This window comes from Podarcis pityusensis, assembly GCF_964106645.2.
Source record: "Podarcis pityusensis genome assembly, chromosome: 11".
NCBI lineage: Eukaryota > Metazoa > Chordata > Lepidosauria > Squamata > Lacertidae > Podarcis > Podarcis pityusensis.
Window position 1 is genome coordinate 43,157,968 of NC_138036.1, and position 20,279 is coordinate 43,178,246.

General features: G+C 45.7%; 1 protein-coding gene across 2 annotated transcripts in view; it reads right to left on the reverse strand.

Moving 5' to 3' along the window:
* MCC (MCC regulator of WNT signaling pathway) overlaps window positions 1-10,140 on the reverse strand; it is a 206,757-nt gene extending 196,617 nt beyond the window's left edge. For both annotated transcript variants that reach the window (XR_013977152.1, XM_080972405.1), the window contains exon 1: window positions 9,791-10,140. Coding sequence is in view for 1 of the 2 variants with exons in the window: in XM_080972405.1 (XP_080828531.1) it covers window positions 9,791-9,945 (155 nt within the window). In the remaining variant the exon portion in view is untranslated. The remainder of the gene's footprint in view (window positions 1-9,790) is intronic.
* Window positions 10,141-20,279: the final 10,139 nt, after the last annotated feature.

Genomic DNA, 20,279 nt, shown 5'->3' on the forward strand with positions numbered 1-20,279 from the left:
TTTCACATGGTCTAGTCCTTCCCCTGCCCACCTCCCCTAATATTCTTAAGAGGGTCTCTTCTCCAGTCTTCAGAGAGTAGCTGGAAGTGGGGAGGCAGAAAAAAGTCCTCCTTTCCTTCCACTCTGCAGTTTTAATCTGAAATCTTAGGTGCAGTACTGCATCCAGAGCTCAGAAACTGCTCACACTAATGAAATTCCCTGTCGCAAAATGCGCCTAGAACAATGGGAGTTTCAAACACTTCTCTTGACACAGCAGTCCTGTAGGACAAAAGGTGGAGGGAATACTTCTTAAGAATAGATAGAGCTTGTCACCAGCAGCTTTTATAAGCACTTGCATTAAAAAAATACAGCAATGTGCTTTCTTTTTAATCTGTTGCCTAATCAAACAGGTGCAACTTTTAAATTAATTGAAGCTTCAAAGTGCAATCCTATACATTTCTCCTCAAAAGACAGACCTGTTGAATTCAAAGGCACTTACTTCCACCCAGCAAAGTGTTTATAGGATTGCAACTTTTAGTTAAGTTATTAAACACTGTAAGGTAAAGTAAGGTAAAGGACCCCTGGACGGTTAAGTCCAGTCAAAGGTGACTATGGGGTTGTGGGCACTTACATCGCTTTCAGGCCGAGGGAGCCGGCGTTTGTCCACAGACAGCTTTCCGGGTTGTGTGGCCAGCATGACTAACCCACTTTCTGCACAACAGAACACCGTGACGTAAGCCAGAGCATACGGAAATGCCATTTACCTTCCTGCCGCAGCGGTACCTATTTATCAACTTGCACTGGCATGCTTTCGAACTGCTATGTTGGCAGGAGCTGGGACTGAGCAATGGGAGCTCACCCCATTACGGGGATTTGAACCGCCAACCTTCTGATCGGCAAGCCCAAGAGGCTCAGTCGTTTAGACCTCAATGCCACCCGCGTCCCTTGTTCACACTGTAGTAACTGAACACACCTAATACCTAATCACTCTCTTTCTCCCCACCATTCACTCCTTATATCACTGATCTTTAAAAGAATCACAAAAAATGTGACACTTTACATTAGAAAGATTACTCAGGAAGCCCTTTTATTCCATGCAGCATCCCCTCACTGTTACCTTTCCTACATCCTTGTTAGAAGCCTTTTGTGGAAAAATGAAGCTCACCACTTTGACTAGAATCTAGGTTTGTTACAACCACGGACCTCCAAAGGGTTTCCTTCTACAGCAAGCTGGTTTGCCCAGTTTGCTTCCCCTCAAGATGCTCCTTATGGATGACAGTCGAATGATCACAATTTACCACTTAATTACCTATCCTGAAATCTAGGTCTGCCTAGCAATACTGTGCAATGTATACTCTGTGGTAGCTCTGTTTCCTTAATCTGAATTAACAAAAGCATGGGTTCTAGATGCAGAAAAGCATTCACGGAAACATCAAGTCACCAAGTCTTACTCATAGTCCTAGCCTCTCTATTTTTTGTGCTCTCCCCTGCTCAAAATTCTGTTCGGTGAACCATTAATTTAACCTAACTCTATTTCTAAAGTCCTACCAATATCACCAGGAACTGTGAAGCAGACAATTAAGAACGCCTGAGCAATTTTATTGCAGCACATCAATTTTTCCTACCAGATGTGCAAAGCTTCCAACCTGAATTCCATTTACTGATATTCATTATCTAATTCTGTTTGGCTCTGAAGCGACTCTGTATACACGATTATGACCAAGCTAAGCCTCCTAGAGCACAACATACATCAGGAGGCTTAGTTCCAGAATCCAGAGTTAACGCTCAATATGTTGCTTCTGGTGAATGAGCCACCATAGCCGCTAGAGGGCTGTTAAAATTTGTGTCCCGGGCTTTTTAAGAGTCATCTACCCATGTACTATCTGGAACTAAAGTGACACATTGATTGCCAGATGCCCCAGCTCCCCTATCCCAATACATTAGGCCAACCAATACCACAAAATAGTGGGAAAGCTTTTGAGTATTACACTCCTGCTGCACTGGCTGCCGACTTGTTACTAGGTCAAACTCAAGGTGTTCTATTAGCATACAAAACCCTCAGCAGCTGACTTGAAAAAGACTGCCTAAAGCCACATGCGGCCACTCTCCTGCTTCCATCTGCAGAAATGGCACTTTGACAAGCGCTATATCATGTTCATGTAAGAAATCACTTGTAAGAAATCCATCTTTTGGTGTGCCAGCACAATTTCTCTGGAACTCCCTTCCTATTTAGTATTAGACAGGTCCCTTTGCCGTTTCCAATACCTGCTAAAAAAAATAATATATTTTTTAAGCCATCCTACTCAAGATATGGAACTTTATTGTGCACATTTGTTTTTTAAGTCTGTTGATTCTATCAGTACTTTCTTATGAATATTCTATACTGTTTTTCGTAAACTGCTTAGACAACAGTTGATGCTATTATAAAGTGGCATACCAGTTTTGTTAAATAAATAAATAGTAGTCCATGTCTTGTGGAAGCTGTCTATCCAAACAATGTACGGAGGGCAACAAGTAAGGACGGCTGCTCTAAGGTTACCTACAAACATCATACACAATGACCCAGCTAAAAAAAACCAATAAAGGAAAAAGTAAAGGACCCCTGGACAGTTAAGTCCAGTCAAAGGCGACTATGGGGTGTGACACTCATCTCACTTCAGGCTGAGAGAGCCGGTGTTTGTCCACAGACAGCTTTCCAGATCATGCGGCCAGCATGACTAAGCCGCATCTGGCGCAACGGAACACTCTGACGGAAACCAGAGTGCACAGAAATGCCGTTTACCTTCCTGCTGCAGTGGTACCTATTTATCTACATTGGTACCTCGGGTTAAGAACTTAATTTGTTCTGGAGGTCCGTTCTTAACCTGAAACTGTTCTTAACCTGAGGTACCACTTTAGCTAATGGGGCCTCCTGCTGCCACTGCACCACCGCCGCGCGATTTCTGTACTCATACTGAAGCAAAGTTCTTAACCCAAGATACTTTTTCTGGGTTAGCAGAAAACACTTATGTAACCTGAAGCGTTTGTAACCCAAGGTACCACTGTACTTGCACTGGCATGACCCAGCTTAAAAAACAAAACAATACAGTGGTACCTTGGGTTACAAATGCTTCAGGTTACAGACTCTGCTAACCCGGAAGTAGTAACTCGGGTTAAGAACTTTACTTCAGGATGAGAACAGAAATCGAGCGGCAGCGATGCAGCGGCAGCAGGAGGCCCCATTAGCTAAAGTGATACCTCAGGTTAAGAACAGTTTCAGGTTAAGAACGGACCTCTGGAACAAATTAAGTTCTTAACCAAAGGTACCACTGTAATCCCACTAGGGCTAGGCGATATATCGATACATCGTCCAAAATCAGTTTGAAATCCACAAAGCGATAATGTTTTCATAATATTTGACATAGAGATATATCACAACGTGTGTATGTGCGCTATGTAAAAAAACTACAATATGGGAAAAACCAGGAAGCTGGTATTCACTTCTCTCATGATTCCTGCTGCCCCTGTTGGTCTGGGCTATAAAATAACAGTTGTAACAATATGTGAAAGCAAAGAAAGTAATACACAATTGAGCAAGCAACACACACAACCCATGTGACCAAAACCATCTTTAAACTAAACCACAGTTCAGAAGCAGAGAGACATTTTCCCTAAGAGTTCCAATAATTCTATTCAATGCTGAATCACTTCCCAAGAAACTTCTCAGTTTCTGCAGTAGTCTTGTCATTTTACAGTCAGGATACTAGCTTATTATTATTATTATTATTATTATTATTATTATTATTATTTGCAATCACAGCTAGAATGTCTCTTGCAATCATGAAAGCAAGTCATGTGCAGTTCCAATCTCCCAAAGGCCTTTCTTGTGTATGCATAAATGCACTTGCCACGGAACATTCCTTGAACGTTCAGTGGGAGGAAGAGGCTTTTAAACCATCTCTCCATAGGTTGATTTTTCCCAGCAAAGCTTTTCAACTTCCAACTCTGAGGGGACAGGCAGGATAAATAAATAAAGAACAACTGTTTATCATTTTTGCTGCCATCACTTTTTATGTATTTAAAAAAAACACCAATTGCCAAAAACATTACTGCTGTGCACTACAGTATTTGAATTTTAAACAGACATTATTGCATTTTGGTAATTTAGTTACAAAAATGTCTGTATTCTGGTAGGAAAGTATAATGTATGCCATTTGACTAGATGTGTTCCAAATTATATTCCACTGCCAAATTGAATTCCCATCCAATATCAGCCAGCAATTATCCTTTTATCTGCCATTTTAAAATGTCAGTCTAACTATTCATAGACTGACAATTAATTGTTCTCTCAGGAGGTGCTCTTTTCCTCTCCATGTGTGGCTCTGCTACCCAGCAAGTATTTAAAGAGTTTTCAGTTTAATGCGCAGCAAAGGGTTCCCACAGCTGAGACTCCATATAACTTCATTATGTATGCAAATATATATTATTCGATTTATATCCTGCCCTTCCTCCTGAAGGAGCCCAAGTAATGGTAAAATGTTTAGAAAGAGCTACAACCAAGAACAGTTTTAAAACACTCTTTGAAATTATGAAAAAACATTCGCAACCAGTTATCTTGGGGCTACCAGGAACAGTGTCCTCCAGCCATCAAATGCCTGATTAAACAATGATGTTTTAATTCCCTCTCCCAAAATAAAGTCAATAATGACACCTCACTAGGGAAGGCATTCCACAAACAGGGAACCACCACTGAAAAGGCACTACTACCACAAGTCACTGCCAACTGGGCAGTTACCAATAGCACCACCACCAATAAGGTTTCATCTCTTGATCATAGGGTCATAGATGGTTTATACTGCAGGAGGCACTCTTTGAGGTACTCAAGTTTCAAGCCACTTAGGACAGGCATAGGCAAACTCGGCCCTCCAGATGTTTTGGGACTACAATTCCCATCATCCCTGACCACTGATCCTGCTAGCTAGGGATGATGGGAGTAGTAGTCCCAAAACATCTGGAGGGCCAAGTTGGCCTATACCTGATTTAGGACTTGATATGCTAGTACTAACACATTCAGTTTGGCCTGGTAGCTCTCTGCCAGCCAGTGTGTCATTTTCACGACTGGCGACACATGGTTCCACTGCGCTGCCCCAGTTATGAGCCTAACAACCGCATTCGGCACTAACTTGTCCCCATACGCTAAACAGAAGACATGTGTAATGGAAAAGTGCTTGCCTTTACCAAAAGAATAAAATGCAGTTCTTCCCTCAGCTGGCTCTGGTGGCCAAGAAGCAGCTTCACAAAGGGTAGGGAAATGACAAAAGAAGGCTAAATTAATTTCAGAGCTGCATGAATGATAGAACTGATTTTTTTAAAAAAATTAAATATTCATAACCCACAGAGTAAATTGCACATTTAGAAGAAAAGGCATTCCAGTCACTCTCGAACTGTTCACTGTGACTGTTGGTGGTCTATCTAGGATTTACTGGTTCAGTGGTGCTCCAGAAGTTGGGCATTTATAGGTTTTATGTTTCTCTTCTCCCAATTAAACATACAGATGTCTGAACTATTTACTGCAGAGCAAAGCCAAGCCTAAAGGCTTGCATCTGGAAACAAGGAGTTAAACTAGCATGCAGCTTCTGCTGGGGCCATGAGCAGGGTTTCGTCGCGTGTGTGTGCGTAGAAGCGTTCTGCGTGCTTCGCGCATGAGCAGAAGCATTCTGTGTGCTTTGCACATGCGCAGAAGCGCTCTATTTCACTCCGCGCTTGCACAGAAGCACCGCTCTAGTTGTGGACTTTTCGGGGTGCAAATGGCACCCCGGAATGGATCATGTCCACTGTACTTTCCTCCCTAAAAAAGCTCAACAACTTTGACTTGAACCTTGAACTCCCCAAAAAGGGGTAGATCACTGCCAGTTTTTTATTCTATAAGTAGATCGCAGTCTCTTGGGAGTTGGACATCCCTGCCATAGTACAAGAAGAGATTATGTGTGTTAACATCAAGAACAACTGGGCATTAGAGCACTGCGTGAAGGATGTACATTGACTGTCCATTCTCTCTATATTTATTGAGCCAAGATAAAACCTTGGTTTATCCCAGCACCTAATCCAATCATAAGTGAATGGCATGCAAAATGTTGGCCTTGCCTTTACTGCCTTTAGGGTTCTTGCCTTGGACAAATCTGAACATCTGAGCTAACCTCCAGATTATAATCAGGGAACCATTTCAATACCCAAGAAGATATGGACTGCATGCTAGAGGATTATGCCTTTCAAACTCGCAAAAGCAAATATTCTACTCATATGTTTGACAACAGTGGCGTTTCATATAAGCAAAATGCCCATTTAAAACCGTCAGCATATGTGGAAACACTATTAAAATACTTAGGGTGAGATACAAAGATGTACGTGGTGTCCTGGTGGCAAGAGATGGACACTACACCTCCTGGCCTAATAACTACTGTATTGGCCCGAATATAAGCCGCACCCGAATATAAGCTGCGCCTTTAAAATTGGAGTGGGGGAAAGAAAAAATACCCGAATATAAGCCACTCCATTCCTCGCTGCTCCTGGCTACATAAGGGGGGGGGGCGGAGCCGTGCTGCGTTTCTGCCTTTCCCCTTCCTCGCCCTCTCCCTTCCCAACCTTGGGGGAGAGGACGGGGGACTACGCACAGGGCGGGCTCCGCTTTGCTGCGCTCCTGGCGCTGTTTGCCCCGCGCTCCTGGCTGCATACCATAAAGTTGTGAATACTGTATAAGCCACACTTTAATTTTTCACAGTCGGAATTTGGGAGGAAAGTGAGGCTTATATTCAGGCTAATACGATAATCCATAAAACCCAACAACTATGTGTTGACAGCTGAACCACATACACACAAATACAAATTCCCTTACATAATACCATCTATCAATTTCCAAACATTTTAAAAACATGTATCTTAAAACTAGCCCTACATAGCACCTCAGGTGGCACAATCGTTCAGTGCATCTGGCTGTTAACCAGAAGGTTGGTGGTTCAAGCCCACCCAGAGATGTCTGTGGGCCAGATTCCTGCATTTGTGGGGGTTGGACTAGATGACCCTTGGGTCTCTCGTCCAACTCTTTGATTCTATGATCTATGAAAATCAGACAAGCTGTAAATAGAACTGTGGATTTTATTCATTGGGGCATGTAAAAACATGACATTTCCCTCCCCTCCCCACCATAAACATGACACAGAAATACACATAGTGGAATTGTCTTGAGAGTCCCATGGACTGCAAGAAGATCAAACCTATCCATTCTTAAGGAAATCAGCCCTGAGTGCTCACTGGAAGGACAGATCCTGAAGCTGAGGCTCCAATACTTTGGCCACCTCATGAGAAGAGAAGACTCCCTGGAAAAGACCCTGATGTTGGGAAAGATGGAGGGCACAAGGAGAAGGGGACAACAGAGGATGAGATGGTTAGACAGTGTTCTCGAAGCTACCAGCATGAGTTTGACTAAACTGCAGGAGGCAGTGGAAGACAGAAGTGCCTGGCATGCTCTGGTCCATGGGGTCACGAAGAGTCGGACACGACTAAACAACAACTGGGGGAGCGTTTATAGGAATTTTGTTTTGCTTCTGTCCTGTGCCTCTTCCCACTAGGGGGAAAACAATGCATGTGAACAAATGAAATAACATGTATACTATCCACCTTGCATGGGTGTAGCAAGGACTTTTGTTGGGGGGGCAAGACTTTCGTTGGAGGGACCGATGTGATTGGTCAGTTAAGTATTTATATTGTTTTACTTGATCTCAGGGGGAACATCTGCCCCTCCTGCCCCCACCCGGCTATGCTCATGCTACCTTGGCTAGCAGTGCTACCTGCAGCTGTGCACACTCTGTATGAAAGTCATTATTCACAAGTGTCATATACAGGTACCCTCTAAAAAAAACCCTTCTGCTTCTATTTCTTCCAAAGTGTCATCCATTTAGATAAGATCATCAACACAACCAAATCAGGGGTCAACATAACCATTATCAAGTCTTTCACTCCTTTCAGCTTCACCCAAGCATTGTGAGATGTTCTGGACCAGCTACCAGAAACCCACTGACTTCCAGATGTCATTGCACTACCAATCTCATCACCCTTGATCACTGGCTATGCTTGCTGATGCCAATGGGAGCTGGAGTCCAAGGAAATCCAGAGGTTCCCAGGTACTTCACCCCCATCCCTGATCATGCAGTCTCAAGCCCTTTAGCAAGGGGGTCAGTTATTGGACAACTGGGAACAGGAAATTTAGACCACACCTTCTCCCTGGCTGGCAGCAGGGTGTGAACCGCTACTGCTGCCACAATGCCAAGCTAAAGCAAGTTCCTGAGCTGAGCACAAGAGCCTTCGCATTTGTGTGCAACACTGAAATTGAAAAGCTGCCTTCTCCTTTCAACCTGCTCCCTCAACACTGGTGCAAATGAACCTAATACTACCAGCTCAGCTTAATTTGAACTACAGCTCAGCATGCACAGTCGTAATGAAGGAGAAAGTGCCTCGGGGCGCGAACAGAACGCCTGGAGTCCCCACCACTATGCAGCTATAATCAGCACTTATGCATTCAGGAGTTTCCAGGGCAAAGAACATAACTGCCTGACACCACAATAACAAAACAAAAGAAAAAAGAAAAAGGAGAGGAATAACTTGCTGGGTAGAAGTTTCTTCCGAAAGTTTTAACCACCGATTTCTATAGGAAGGCTTCCAGAGTCACAGCGACCACCTTGCCAGAAAGGTCGGCACGCTACAGGCAAACTAGTAGGCTTCTTCCTGACCGCAGCAGGATTAGCGATAGCGCAGCAACGGAAGAACCAGACTGAAATACCCGTCAACATATGGGGAAATAATATCTGGGATACAGCAATGTCTGAGCATCTCACCAGATAAAGGAGGGAAATTAAAGGCATAACAATTAGAGACACCTTCCAAGAAACATGGACCCCTCTCTTGAACTATGTTAATGACCAAAAACAAGACCTTCTTATACCAACTGCTCAATATTCTCAGTGGAAGGGTTACGCCAAGTAATATGTTTGAATACTGAATGTGTAAAGTGTATGTCTAGAGCAGTGGTTCCCAACCTTTTTTTGGCCATGCCCCACCTAAGCATCTCTAAAATCCTGATGCCCCCCCCCCATTGCCATATAATTCTTATTATTCAAAAAGTGAACTACAGTGGTACCTTGGGTTAAATACTTAATTTGTTCCGGAGGTCCGTTCTTAAGCTGAAACTGTTCTTAACCTGAGGTACCACTTTAGCTAATAGGGCCTCCCGCTGTCGCTACACGATTTCTGTTCTCATCCTGAAGCAAAGTTCTTAACCCGAGGTACTATTTCTGGGTTAGCAGAGTCTGTAACCCGAGGTACCACTGTACTATTCATGTGGAGGAAGCCTAAAAGGCCATTAACTTGGTCTAAACAAGTTTCCAAATTGTCCCCCTTAAAAATCAAATTGCGCCCTCACGTTGGGAACCACGGGTCTAGAGACAATGGATAAAACAAACACCATTAGCTGTTCTGCTGGCTAAGTGTGTGATGGCTGTTGTATTTGTATCTGTTTAAAAACCAATAAAATATTTGTGTGGTTGGCCAGCACGCTACCCTGGGTGTGATGCTGATCCACCCTGCTGACCTCCCTGCCCAAGAAGCGTTCATCTGTCTGTCTGCCGGTCTGTCTGTCCAGGGGCACCTCCGTCGTGCATGAAGCGCAACTCGCATCTGAGAAACTTGGTCAGAAGTTGAGCTGCCACTTTTTCGGCGGGTGTGTGCGAGCGCGCGCGCGCAGAGAGAGAGAGCAGCCGGCTGCCCCAGCTGCTGCGGTTACCTGCTGATAAAGCCGTCGCCGTCGCCGTCACAGGTCTGGAAGAGGCGCCTCATCCTCTCCTCCTCGCCGGTGCTGGAAGTGTCGCTGCTGCTACTGGCGGTGCTGCTCAGGCTCACCTCCACCACCACGGCCGGGGCGGCCGCTGCCGCCATCATGCGCTCTTCTCCAGGGGAGCAGGAGGAGGAGGAGGAGGTGGCAACGTCCGCACAAGTCCGGTCCCTAGGAATTCTCCGTCTGTGCTTCCCTCAGCCACAAGCCCGTGTGTGTGTGTGTGCGCGCGCGCGCAAATCCGTCCCGGCCCTACAGCCGTACAAAGCGCGAGGGCCACACAATGCAAACAAGGGGGTGGGGAATCCCAGGCAAGCGCTTCTCCTCGCCTCGCGCACGAATTCAGCGCGCGCCGCCTCGCGCGCCAATCAGCGGCATCCTGGGGATCCGGCGCGCCTTTGCAAGGAGGAGCAGCCGCCGCCCGCCCGCCCGCCTCAGCCACCTTCTTCTGGCGAAGGGGTCGCGCGCCCCTCGAGGGAGACGCGGGAGGAAAAGGGCCGGAGCTTCTTCTCCGGCGTTTTGCAGAGCACCACTTGGGCTGCTGACCAGCTAGTGGCATAGAAGGAAAAAAACCGCAACTCGCGACTCAGCCCCGACGAGTTTCCCAGATTTGGCTTTGAGCAAGTTCTCTTGGTTCCCCCCCCCCTCAAAATCCTAGCCTTCCTCTGAGGTCAACGCAGCATTCATTCATTCGAAGCACAAACTCTCAAAGCGAATCACAACCAAAGTGGCATCAGAAATGGAAGTCATTCTTTACCTTCCCCGCATTTATTTATTTATTTGATTTATAATACAGTACCGCCCTTCATCATAAAATCTCAGGGCGGTTCACAGAATAAAATACAGGATAAAAACAAGTAAATAAGTAAAAACAAAACAGCAAAAGAATAACTCCCCCCTTCCCACATTACCCCCCCCCACTCCTTCCTTGACGTGCAAGGTACCCCTTGCCAGGTAAGATTGGCTAGGGCAGTGGTTTTCAACCAGTGCTGTGGCACCCTGGGGTATGCAAATATGCATGGGGGGGGTGCCAAGCTGGATCTTTGACCTGGGTGAAATAAAACCTAGTTTCACCCCCTAGCCTCCCCCCCCCCCCAGCCACCACTCCTCTTCTGGCCATGGGAGTAGAACTGGCTAGGGCTGGAGCCAGATTTTTCCCCTCCTACCCCTGCAGCCAGGGACCTGGCTTATTAGACTACAGTACAGTATAGTGTAAACATAGCTTTTACATGCACTGGGAAATAAATAAAAAAATGTGTGATTACTTGCTTTATTGCAGTTGTGTGGAACCAAACTTGCAATATCTCCAAGGTATGCCTGTATACCTACATCTTAGGACAGGGGTCACCAATCTAAGGCCCATGGGCCAGAAGTAGCCCACAGAGGTTGTTTGACCGGCCCACAAGCCGCCCCCGAACCGAGTTGCCCACTCGCGCACTGCGCTAAACCAGCACAGCGTGGTGCACGGACTCACTTCCATGGTGCCGGAAATCGCGTCTGCGCATGCACAGACGCCGGAAATGGTTGGTGCGATCCAGCCCACGGAGGGATCTCCGTGGGGCCGATCCGGCCCAGGCAAGATAAACCTTGCTGACCCCTGTCTTAGGAGAACACGTCATGCATCTGTACTGTAATCCATGAATGCTTTTGTCATTAAAAATGTTAGTCTGTAAGGTATCGCAGGACATGTTTTTGTAGCAAACTTTGCATTTCTCATTCAGGTCATATATTGGATGGAGAATATTTCTCTAAAATGTCAAATAGATATGACAACATGTTATATCATTCTTGTTTGACTATCAGGTGGTTTAATTAGGTATTAGCAGCTGGCAAGCTGGACATCTGACTGGGACTGACTGTTGTCAAGGGAGCACAGCCTGGGTCACTGCTCTCTCCCTGCTGACGCTGTGTTACAGCCCAGTGGAAGAATGCAGAAGCAGCAGCGAAGACGCATAGCATCAAAAGCAGAGTCCCCTCACTTGGGGCCTCCAGCAACCTGGCACTGGGCCTGGGTTTTGTTTACATTAATAAACATTTTCCTCAAGTACAAAAGTTTCCTCAGATCTCTTATTTGCTTCTTCTGCCAAGTCACTTTGCCTGATTCAGTTCTGTTTAGCGAAATGTGCTAAACTGACCCAAAATAGTCACACTGATATTTCACAGGTCTAATCTCACTCAGTGTAAATCAGCCAAAGCCCCATAAATATCTTTTGTATTCTGAAGTGGTGTCCACTCACTCATCTCCAGCCAGCCAGAACCTGGTACATTTTATTTTCCTCAGGTCAGACAAATTATTTATTTCCTGCCCTTCACCTTAAGCTCCCAAGGCAGATTACAACATTAAAACACATTTAATCAACCTACAATCATAAAAATAATGTCCTCTCCTGAGCCATCACCAACCCAAGTCTCTGAGGGCAGAGGAACTAGCAAGAACCTCCCCTGAGCCAATTTTGTTGTACGTGTAAGAGACAAATGGCCCATAACTTTCGACATACTCCAATGCTTTAGAAATGAAAAACAAGTGACTTGCTAACATCTTTGGTTTCTCTTTGATAGCACCATATTTTCAATTATACCCCAGAATTTGCCATGAACTAGAATTCTACAATCTGCTATAAAATTAGGTAAAAGAGCAATTCAGATTATGGGATCCACCTTAATGTGTGGCAGTTACCACACAAATAAATGCATCAAACTATTTAAAAATGATCCACAGATGGTATTTAACTCCTAGTAAATTGGCTAAGATCTACAAATCAGAATCAGATGTGTGTTGGAAATGTAAAGAAGTGGAGGGAACCTTTTTTTTCATATGTGGTGGACATGTAAAAATGTACAAGTATATTGGGAAATTGTTTATAATGTGTTGGAAAAAAAATGTTTAAAATTACTTTCCCAAAAAAACCAGAGTCCTTTTTATTGGGAATAATCCAGACAGAAATTCCTAGGTGTCGGAAAAAGTTATTTATGTATGCTAAATCTGCGGCCCATGTTTTGTTAGCCCCCAAATGGAAAGTGAGCGAGGTCCCAACTAAAGAGGATTGGCAAATTAAGTTGACAGAATATGCATATTTAACACATAGAATAAGAGGGCAAGAATTACGTATATTTAAAGAAGAGTGGAAAACATTTATTGAATATATGGAGAATAACTGTACACAGCTGAAAATGCTGGCAGCATTAAGATAAATTCAACAGTGTAAATAATATTTGATATAAAAGTGGAAAACTGATTTGAATGGTTATAGTAAAATATGCAGGAATGTAGGATATGTAAAATGAACCATGGAAGGGGAAGAAGGGAAGGGCTGGTGACATCTGGAGGAGGAGAATCCAGGGGTCAGAGGTGGGGAGAGGCCAACACTCAGTTGGGAGGGCTTTCTGCCCCTTCATTGCTAGATGTCACAGAAAGGGAGGGGCAGCCATCTGAGTCAGCCTCTTCTTTGCCCCTTGAGAGAATGGGTGGGGCTGTAGGAGGCAGAGGTGGCAGGAGAGTCAGAGGGACTGACTCAGATCCAAACCACCAGCAGGAACGCATACTTGTAAGCAGGGCTGTCAAGCATATGCAGCGCCGGGGTGCAAAGATCCACCCGGCGCCCCCTCCCCAGGTTGCCCAGTCCCAGGCGTGCAGGAGGGCAGAGCCGGCCAGCCACCTCAGTGTCTCGCTGGCTTGGTCACCCCCACACTCGCAGCGCAGAGCCACCCGCAGCAGAAGAGCCCACCATGACGCTCTAACAGACGGGCAGGCTCTTCCCTGGACTCAACTCTCAGGCCCCGGACTCTCAGCCTGGCGCCCCTGAGAGCCCAGCGCCCAGGTGCCCTTCACCCCTAGTGCCTATGGGTAAGACGGCCCTGCTTGTAAGCACAGTTTTCTTGCTTGGGGTGAGTATCAGACTGGTCACATCCAGCTTTTAAAATGTCAATTTAGAGGTTGTGTATCAAGTATTGGAATAACGTATTAGCTACTGCCTAGCAGTTTGAAAGCACGTCAAAGTGCAAGTAGATAAATAGGTACTGCTCCGGCGGGAAGGTAAACGGCGTTTCCATGCGCTGCTCTGGTTCGCCAGAAGCGGCTTAGTCATGCTGGCCACATGACCCGGAAGCTGTACGCCGGCTCCCTTGGCCAATAAAGCGAGATGAGTGCCGCAACCCCAGAGTCAGCCACAACTGGACCTAATGGTCAGGGGTCCCTTTACCTTTACCTAGCTATGCATCTTATAATTTTGCTTACAGACTTCTAAATCTTGTGTCCTGCGCTTTGGACTAAAGCTGAGACTGTGAATGAAACTTTTGGGTTCCTACAAACAAACACACATGGATATACCTTCTCCGCCCAAATGCATGGCAATTGCAACCACCCTACATACCTTGAGCTCACAGACAGCATCTAAACACCAAGGAACCATGCCACCAGACATGGGTCCATGGGAAAGAAAGCTTTAATGCAAGCAGGGAGGTGGGCACCCAAAAACAGAAGCATGCAGCAACAGCAGCAGCCTGCTCCACTACCCACTACACACACACACTAATGTGGGACCTCCCCTCATGTGGTGACAAAGCCAGAACCACAACAGACACCAGGGACCTCTGTCTGTACTAGTGACCGTGGCAGTGATGGTAGCAGCAAAGAGGTCCCCAATCACAACCATGGCCTGCACTGCATCCAACAGTCACATCCCCACTGGGCAGCAATCCAATCACCTGAAACACCTTTCATTAAGCTACAGGCTATTTCCCAAGAAGTTTTAGAGATAATAATTAGACTGTGTGTAACAGCAAACAGGTTATCCTGGCACTGAAACAGTTTCGCTACTACTGACACGGCATCATTATATTTTTTTAATCCTTGGTCGCTGTGCTTCACTGCATAGAAACACAGAACTGTAGAGTTGGAAGAGACCGTGAGGGTCTCTAGTCCTACCCTCTGAAATGCAGGAATCTTTTGCCCAACGTGGCGCTCGAAACCACAACCTTGAAATTAAGTGTCTCATGCTCTACCAACTGAGCTATATGATCAAAATCAGATCTCTTCTCCTGCACGTGTTCTTTAATTACACCCAGAAAGGGCCTCCAGTAATCTCCCGATTGCAATATATTTTCAGAGCACCTGCTTCTTGACAGTGATCACATCCACACCATATCTTTAAAGCAGTGTGCTGTTCAGCCAGTGTGCCGTGGCACCCTAGGGTGCCATGAAGGATGGTCTGAGTGCCGCAGGCAACACTGGCCTCTGTCCCTCTTTCCTTCCCTCCCTCCCCTGATGCCCTCTTGGACCTCTACCTCCCAAAGGCTTGCATGGCTGTTTGTTGCAGCAGCCCTGGCTACAAGCTCCCCAGGCGAATGGTGCCTCTGGGGCTGGCCTAGGGGTGCTGGCTGCCAGGAGCTGAGGTGGCCTTGCAGTAAGCAAGCAAGTAGGCAAGGGAGCCTAGTTGGCTAGTCCACCAGCCCTTGCTGTTTGGAATGGACATACAAGTGGGAGACAGGGCAGGCAGGCTCTGTGCTGGCCTTTCTTGTGTTTGCTGTGTGCAAGGCTTTCCTGGAGCTGAGTGCCCAGTGCTGAAAGGGAGCCTTTCCACCATGCAGGGCTGGAAGCGCCCTCTACTGCCTCCTGAGGTAAGGTGCTAGCTAGCCTCATGTTCACCTCTGGCCAGTCTCCTTTGGGCCACTAAGGCTGGGGGCATCCTCTTCCTTGTGGGTCAGTGTGAAGAGGCACCTCTCTTTTGGACAGCGGGGTGGGGGAGTGCCTCAGAAAGAATGTAGTTGGCCAAGGGAGCTGTGGACTCAAAAAGGTTGAAAACCTCTGATTTAAAGCATTCTTGTATCACTTTAACAGCCTTGGCTTCCCCTAAATTTTTGAAACTTACAAACCCTTAACAAACAATAGGTCGCAGGATGCTTTGAGAAAATCCCAAAGTCGTATAAGACACATCATATGGAAATTGCCTTATTGTATTTGCTTTGGAAATTTCTTAGTTAAGGCAATATTCCACATTTGTTGGTGCCAATATCCCATAATGTTAACATTGTCCATCACCTTCCTACATCTCACAACGGTTAAACATGCTGCTGCAAACAGGAATCTGAGAAGTTCCTTGTGTATGACATCCTCCCTCATAGCATGCAAATAAATTGAGAAATAATGAGGCTAACCTTTTGGAAGGCACAGTCTCAGAAAGCCCAAATGACGGGACTGGACCACCACATATGGAAATATGTTCCTACATCTCTCCTACATTTTTGACCAATGGTGTTTAGTTGTTTTATTAGGGTGTAGAGAGATAATTGCCACCTTTGTATTATCATAAGCATTCTCTTTTAATCAGGCTTAGTTTGAGGAGCATGGCATCTTGTCCCAATCAGCACTCCACTTGGTCTGATCAATGGCAGTATTCAAGTCCTGTACCCACAGCATTTCAGACATTAAACCACAAGCAGATTCTCAAAGGATGTTCATACCCATGTTGCTTGCAATGATGGATCTGATGGAACCAGAACCAGTTCCACTTCTGTAAGTTTCTATTAGATTTGTGTGCTGGATAAAAGTAAGCAACTTTCGTCTCCACTAGGTGTTTTGAAACCTGCTTAATCCCAACATTTATATTGTCATAATTTGTCTGCACAGTAAAAATTAGGATGTTATAAAAATGGAACGGGAAGTAAAAGTGGTGAAACCAGTTCCTTAAAGTACTGGCTGTCACACTGTCCTAAGCACTATTGCTTTGTAGGCATAAAGGAGAAGTATAAACAAGATGCTCACAAGGAGTCTTATAGGGTTTTCAGTTGAAGGAGAGGAACATTGGGGGAAGAGGCTGCTTTTCAAACCTGCCATTTCCCCTCCACTATCCCAGCTGCTTTTTCACCTGGGAGAAAAGAAAGCCGTTCCTGTGTTTTCTCCTGTGGGAAGAAAACAGATTTGGGGATGGATGAGTTAAGTGAAAAAATGACAAACTAGAGAGGGTTTAACCTCTCACTCTATGTGAGGGAGGTTCATCCATGGGCAAAGAGGTCTGCTGTGGAGGCAAAAAAAGAAACTGTAGGCTTCATGTAGATTCTCATATGACAACTACCTTTGTGTACATTTTACTGTGATGTGTTTTTGTGAAGTCATGACTGTGTGCAGTTGTGACAGGCAATGATCTACATGTGGTTGTACAATATTTCCCATGTGTAAGTAATATTTACCTGAGGAAAACAAGATTTATAAAGGGTATTCCTTAGTTGCCTGCAGACAAAATTGGTCCTTAGTAGTGACACCAAGAAAAGGGGTTAATAGGGGATTTATAACATATGCTTTAAACTTGGACCCCTAGTTTCAGTATTTTATTATAAAAAGTAAAAATACTTTATAGCGTGGCATCCAAAAGCATACAGAAAGTTAAGGATGAATCCTAAAAATCTCTTTTTCCGGGGTATAAGCCCCATTGAATTCAACAGCTTACTTCAGAGTAGACATAGGATTGTGCTCTTGGTCTGTTTCAATCAAAGGAGAAGATGGATGAAAAGAGATGATACAATGAACACAGCATGTGAGCACATGAAAAATGGCTTCATGTTTCCAAATTGCAAAAAAAGAAGATCAAAGACTTTTTAACATCTTTCAAAGCTTCGGTTACAGACATGGATTCATTTTTTATTGAGCTGGAGTTTATAGGTAACATGTTTATAGGTTTCAAAACTGCTCTGGCACTAGGTGGTTTATCTATAAAGCCTTTCAAGACACAGTGCAAAGGAAAATTCTGTTATTAATGAGCATTGGTGTGAGATGCTTACAGTTAACAGTATGTTTGTTTCTCTTATTGTACTTTATTCCATGCAAGTGAAATTTCCTAAGCGATAAGTGGCATAGATTTAAAGAAGAAAGTAGGTGCCAAGAAATGTTGTTAATGCATTTTGGCTTCATTAACTACAAACCGCAAAACCTGGGATCCCCTTGAAACTGATGCCAAAGTTTTGCAATCGTTTTGTGGTGTTTCACAGCAAAATGCCTGCGTTTTGCAGCACCCCACACACAAACAGAGTAACTGACATTCAAACCCGGGGGGGGGGGGGTTTCACCAAAAACCCAATGTCCAATTCTCCAAACTGGTGCCAAAACATCGGTAAAAGTCCTGCAGCAGCCTTTCGTGACCAAAACACCACGTTCTGCATCGGACCCCAAAACGGAGTACTCAGCACCCTAACCTGCGGTGTCACAGGATCACCAAAAGCCTGATGTTGTCCGATTCACTCCAAACTGGGGAGGTTGCACTGATGCATCCCCAGCTGTTGCTTTTGACTACCTGTGATATCACAAAAGGACACGGTGGCTGCATGGGAAAAGGCAATTATTACTGGGATGGGGAACAAATGGAAGAAGCTCAGAAGAAAGAGGCTCAGGGAAAGCTAGGGTAGTTGTAGATGTTCAGAAGACCAAGGTGAGAACTATGATGAGCCACAAAGACTCATGTTTGACTCTCACTTCTGCTCACAATAAAAGGCCATTGGGGTGGGTGGGGAATTGTTAGGAGACACTTATTTCCCTCACAGAGCTACAATTCCCTGTGAGGAAGGTCTGACTGTTAAACCAATCTGGAAACAGTAGCTTTGTGAGGGAAACAGGCGTCTCTTAACAAGTTTCGGCAACCCCTTCAGGGTGCCAACTTAAATAAAATGGGGGGCAGGTATGTCCCACCCCTCATAATTGATCACGTAGTACAGTGCACACACACCATTTGGGGAGCCCCTCGGAATTGGCTCCTATGGCTCCCCTTTAAATTACAGTTCCCAGGAATTTGGGGAGTTAAACTGTGACGGTTTAAGAGTGCTTTGAATGTACAATGCTGATAAGGCCCTACAGTTGCTAGACTGGCACCACCATGTGGCAAATGTATACTATACAACCAAACGGAGAGAGCCTCAAATCCCTTGTGCAGCGCTCACAGAACTAGAGGTGGTTCTGCTGCATGTGACAGCAGTATTGCTCCCAGCTGTGAACACACATTTTCCTATTGGTCACCTGCAGGCAGGAGCTGCAGTTTAGTTCTGACGCTTTAATTTTAACGGGAAAATCTCTCACTGTGTGCACAGGGTGCCAATTCCAAACAGCCGCAGATGGGATTGGGCTGTGTGTGCAAAAAAAGCATGGTAAAGAAATTAAGTAAAGGAAAAAAAAAACTTAAGTAAAATTAGAAATTGTAGGAAGATTTTGACAGATTTTTTCTGAGCACTCGGGGTCAAAAGAAAGCAATTTAACAACTGTTGTTGAGACATTTCATTCAAAAATTGCTAGACCAGAGGTTTTCAACCTTTTTGAGTCCACAGCTCCCTTGACTAACTACATTCATTCTGAGGCACCCCTGTGGGGCTCAGGAGCCCAGTTGTGTCACCCCTTTCCTGCAAAGCTGGCAGCCTCTCACCCTTTTTCAAACATCCTCCCTTGTGGAGTGTTCCCTCAGCCTCCTCTCCTCTCCCCTCTCCTTGAGAGTCCTCTGGGCAGCTGCTGCTGCCACCCCTGGTCTCTGAGCTGCCCCCCACCTGCCCCAAAGAGAGGAGCCTCCTCCCACTGACCCACAAAGGCATGGGAAGAGGATGTTCCCAGCCTTAGTGGCCCAATGGAGTCTGGCCAGAGCTGAACATGAGGCTAGCACCTTACCCCCGGAGGCAGCAATGGGCGCTCCCGGCCCTGCATGGCAGAAAGGCACGCAGCTCCCAGGAAGGCCTTGCCTACAGCAAACACAAGAAAGGCCAGCACAGTGCCTGCCTGCCTAGCCTCTCACTTGTCTGTCCATTCCTCAACAGTAAGGGCTGACGGACTGGCTGGCTGGGCTCCCTTGCCTGCCTGCTTGCTTACTCCAAGGCCACCTCAGCTCCTGGCAGCCAGAACCCCCTGGCCAGCCCCAGAGGCACCATTCACTTGGGGAGCACATTGTAGCCAGGGCTGCTGCAATAAACAGCCGTGCAAGCCTTTGGGAGGCAGAGATGTGAGAGGGCATCAGAGGAGGGAGGGAAGGAAAGAGGGACAGAGGTCAGTGTTGCCACTGCACAGTGGTTGAACAGCACACTGCTTTAAAGATATGGTGTGGATGTGATCACTGTCAAGAAGCAGGTGCTCTGAAAATATATTGCAATCAGGAGATTACTGGAGGCCCTTTCTGGATGTAATTAAAGAACACGCGCAGGAGAAGAGATATGATTTTGATCATATAGCTCAGTTGGTAGAGCATGAGACTCTTAATCTCAGGGTGGCAGGTACGAGCCCCACAGTGGTCAAAAGATTCCTGCATTTAAGGGGGTAGAGGCAGATGAGTATCTTTCTGCTCCCCCCGCCCCATACATTCTGGCCACGCCCTTGTTTTCTGGGTTCCCCCAGCTAGGAATGTTGGTGGATTCAGGACGGCTGCAAGGCGTATAAAGAGAAATCAAGCCGCCCGGGTTGTCCTAACATTATTGCCTCCTACGA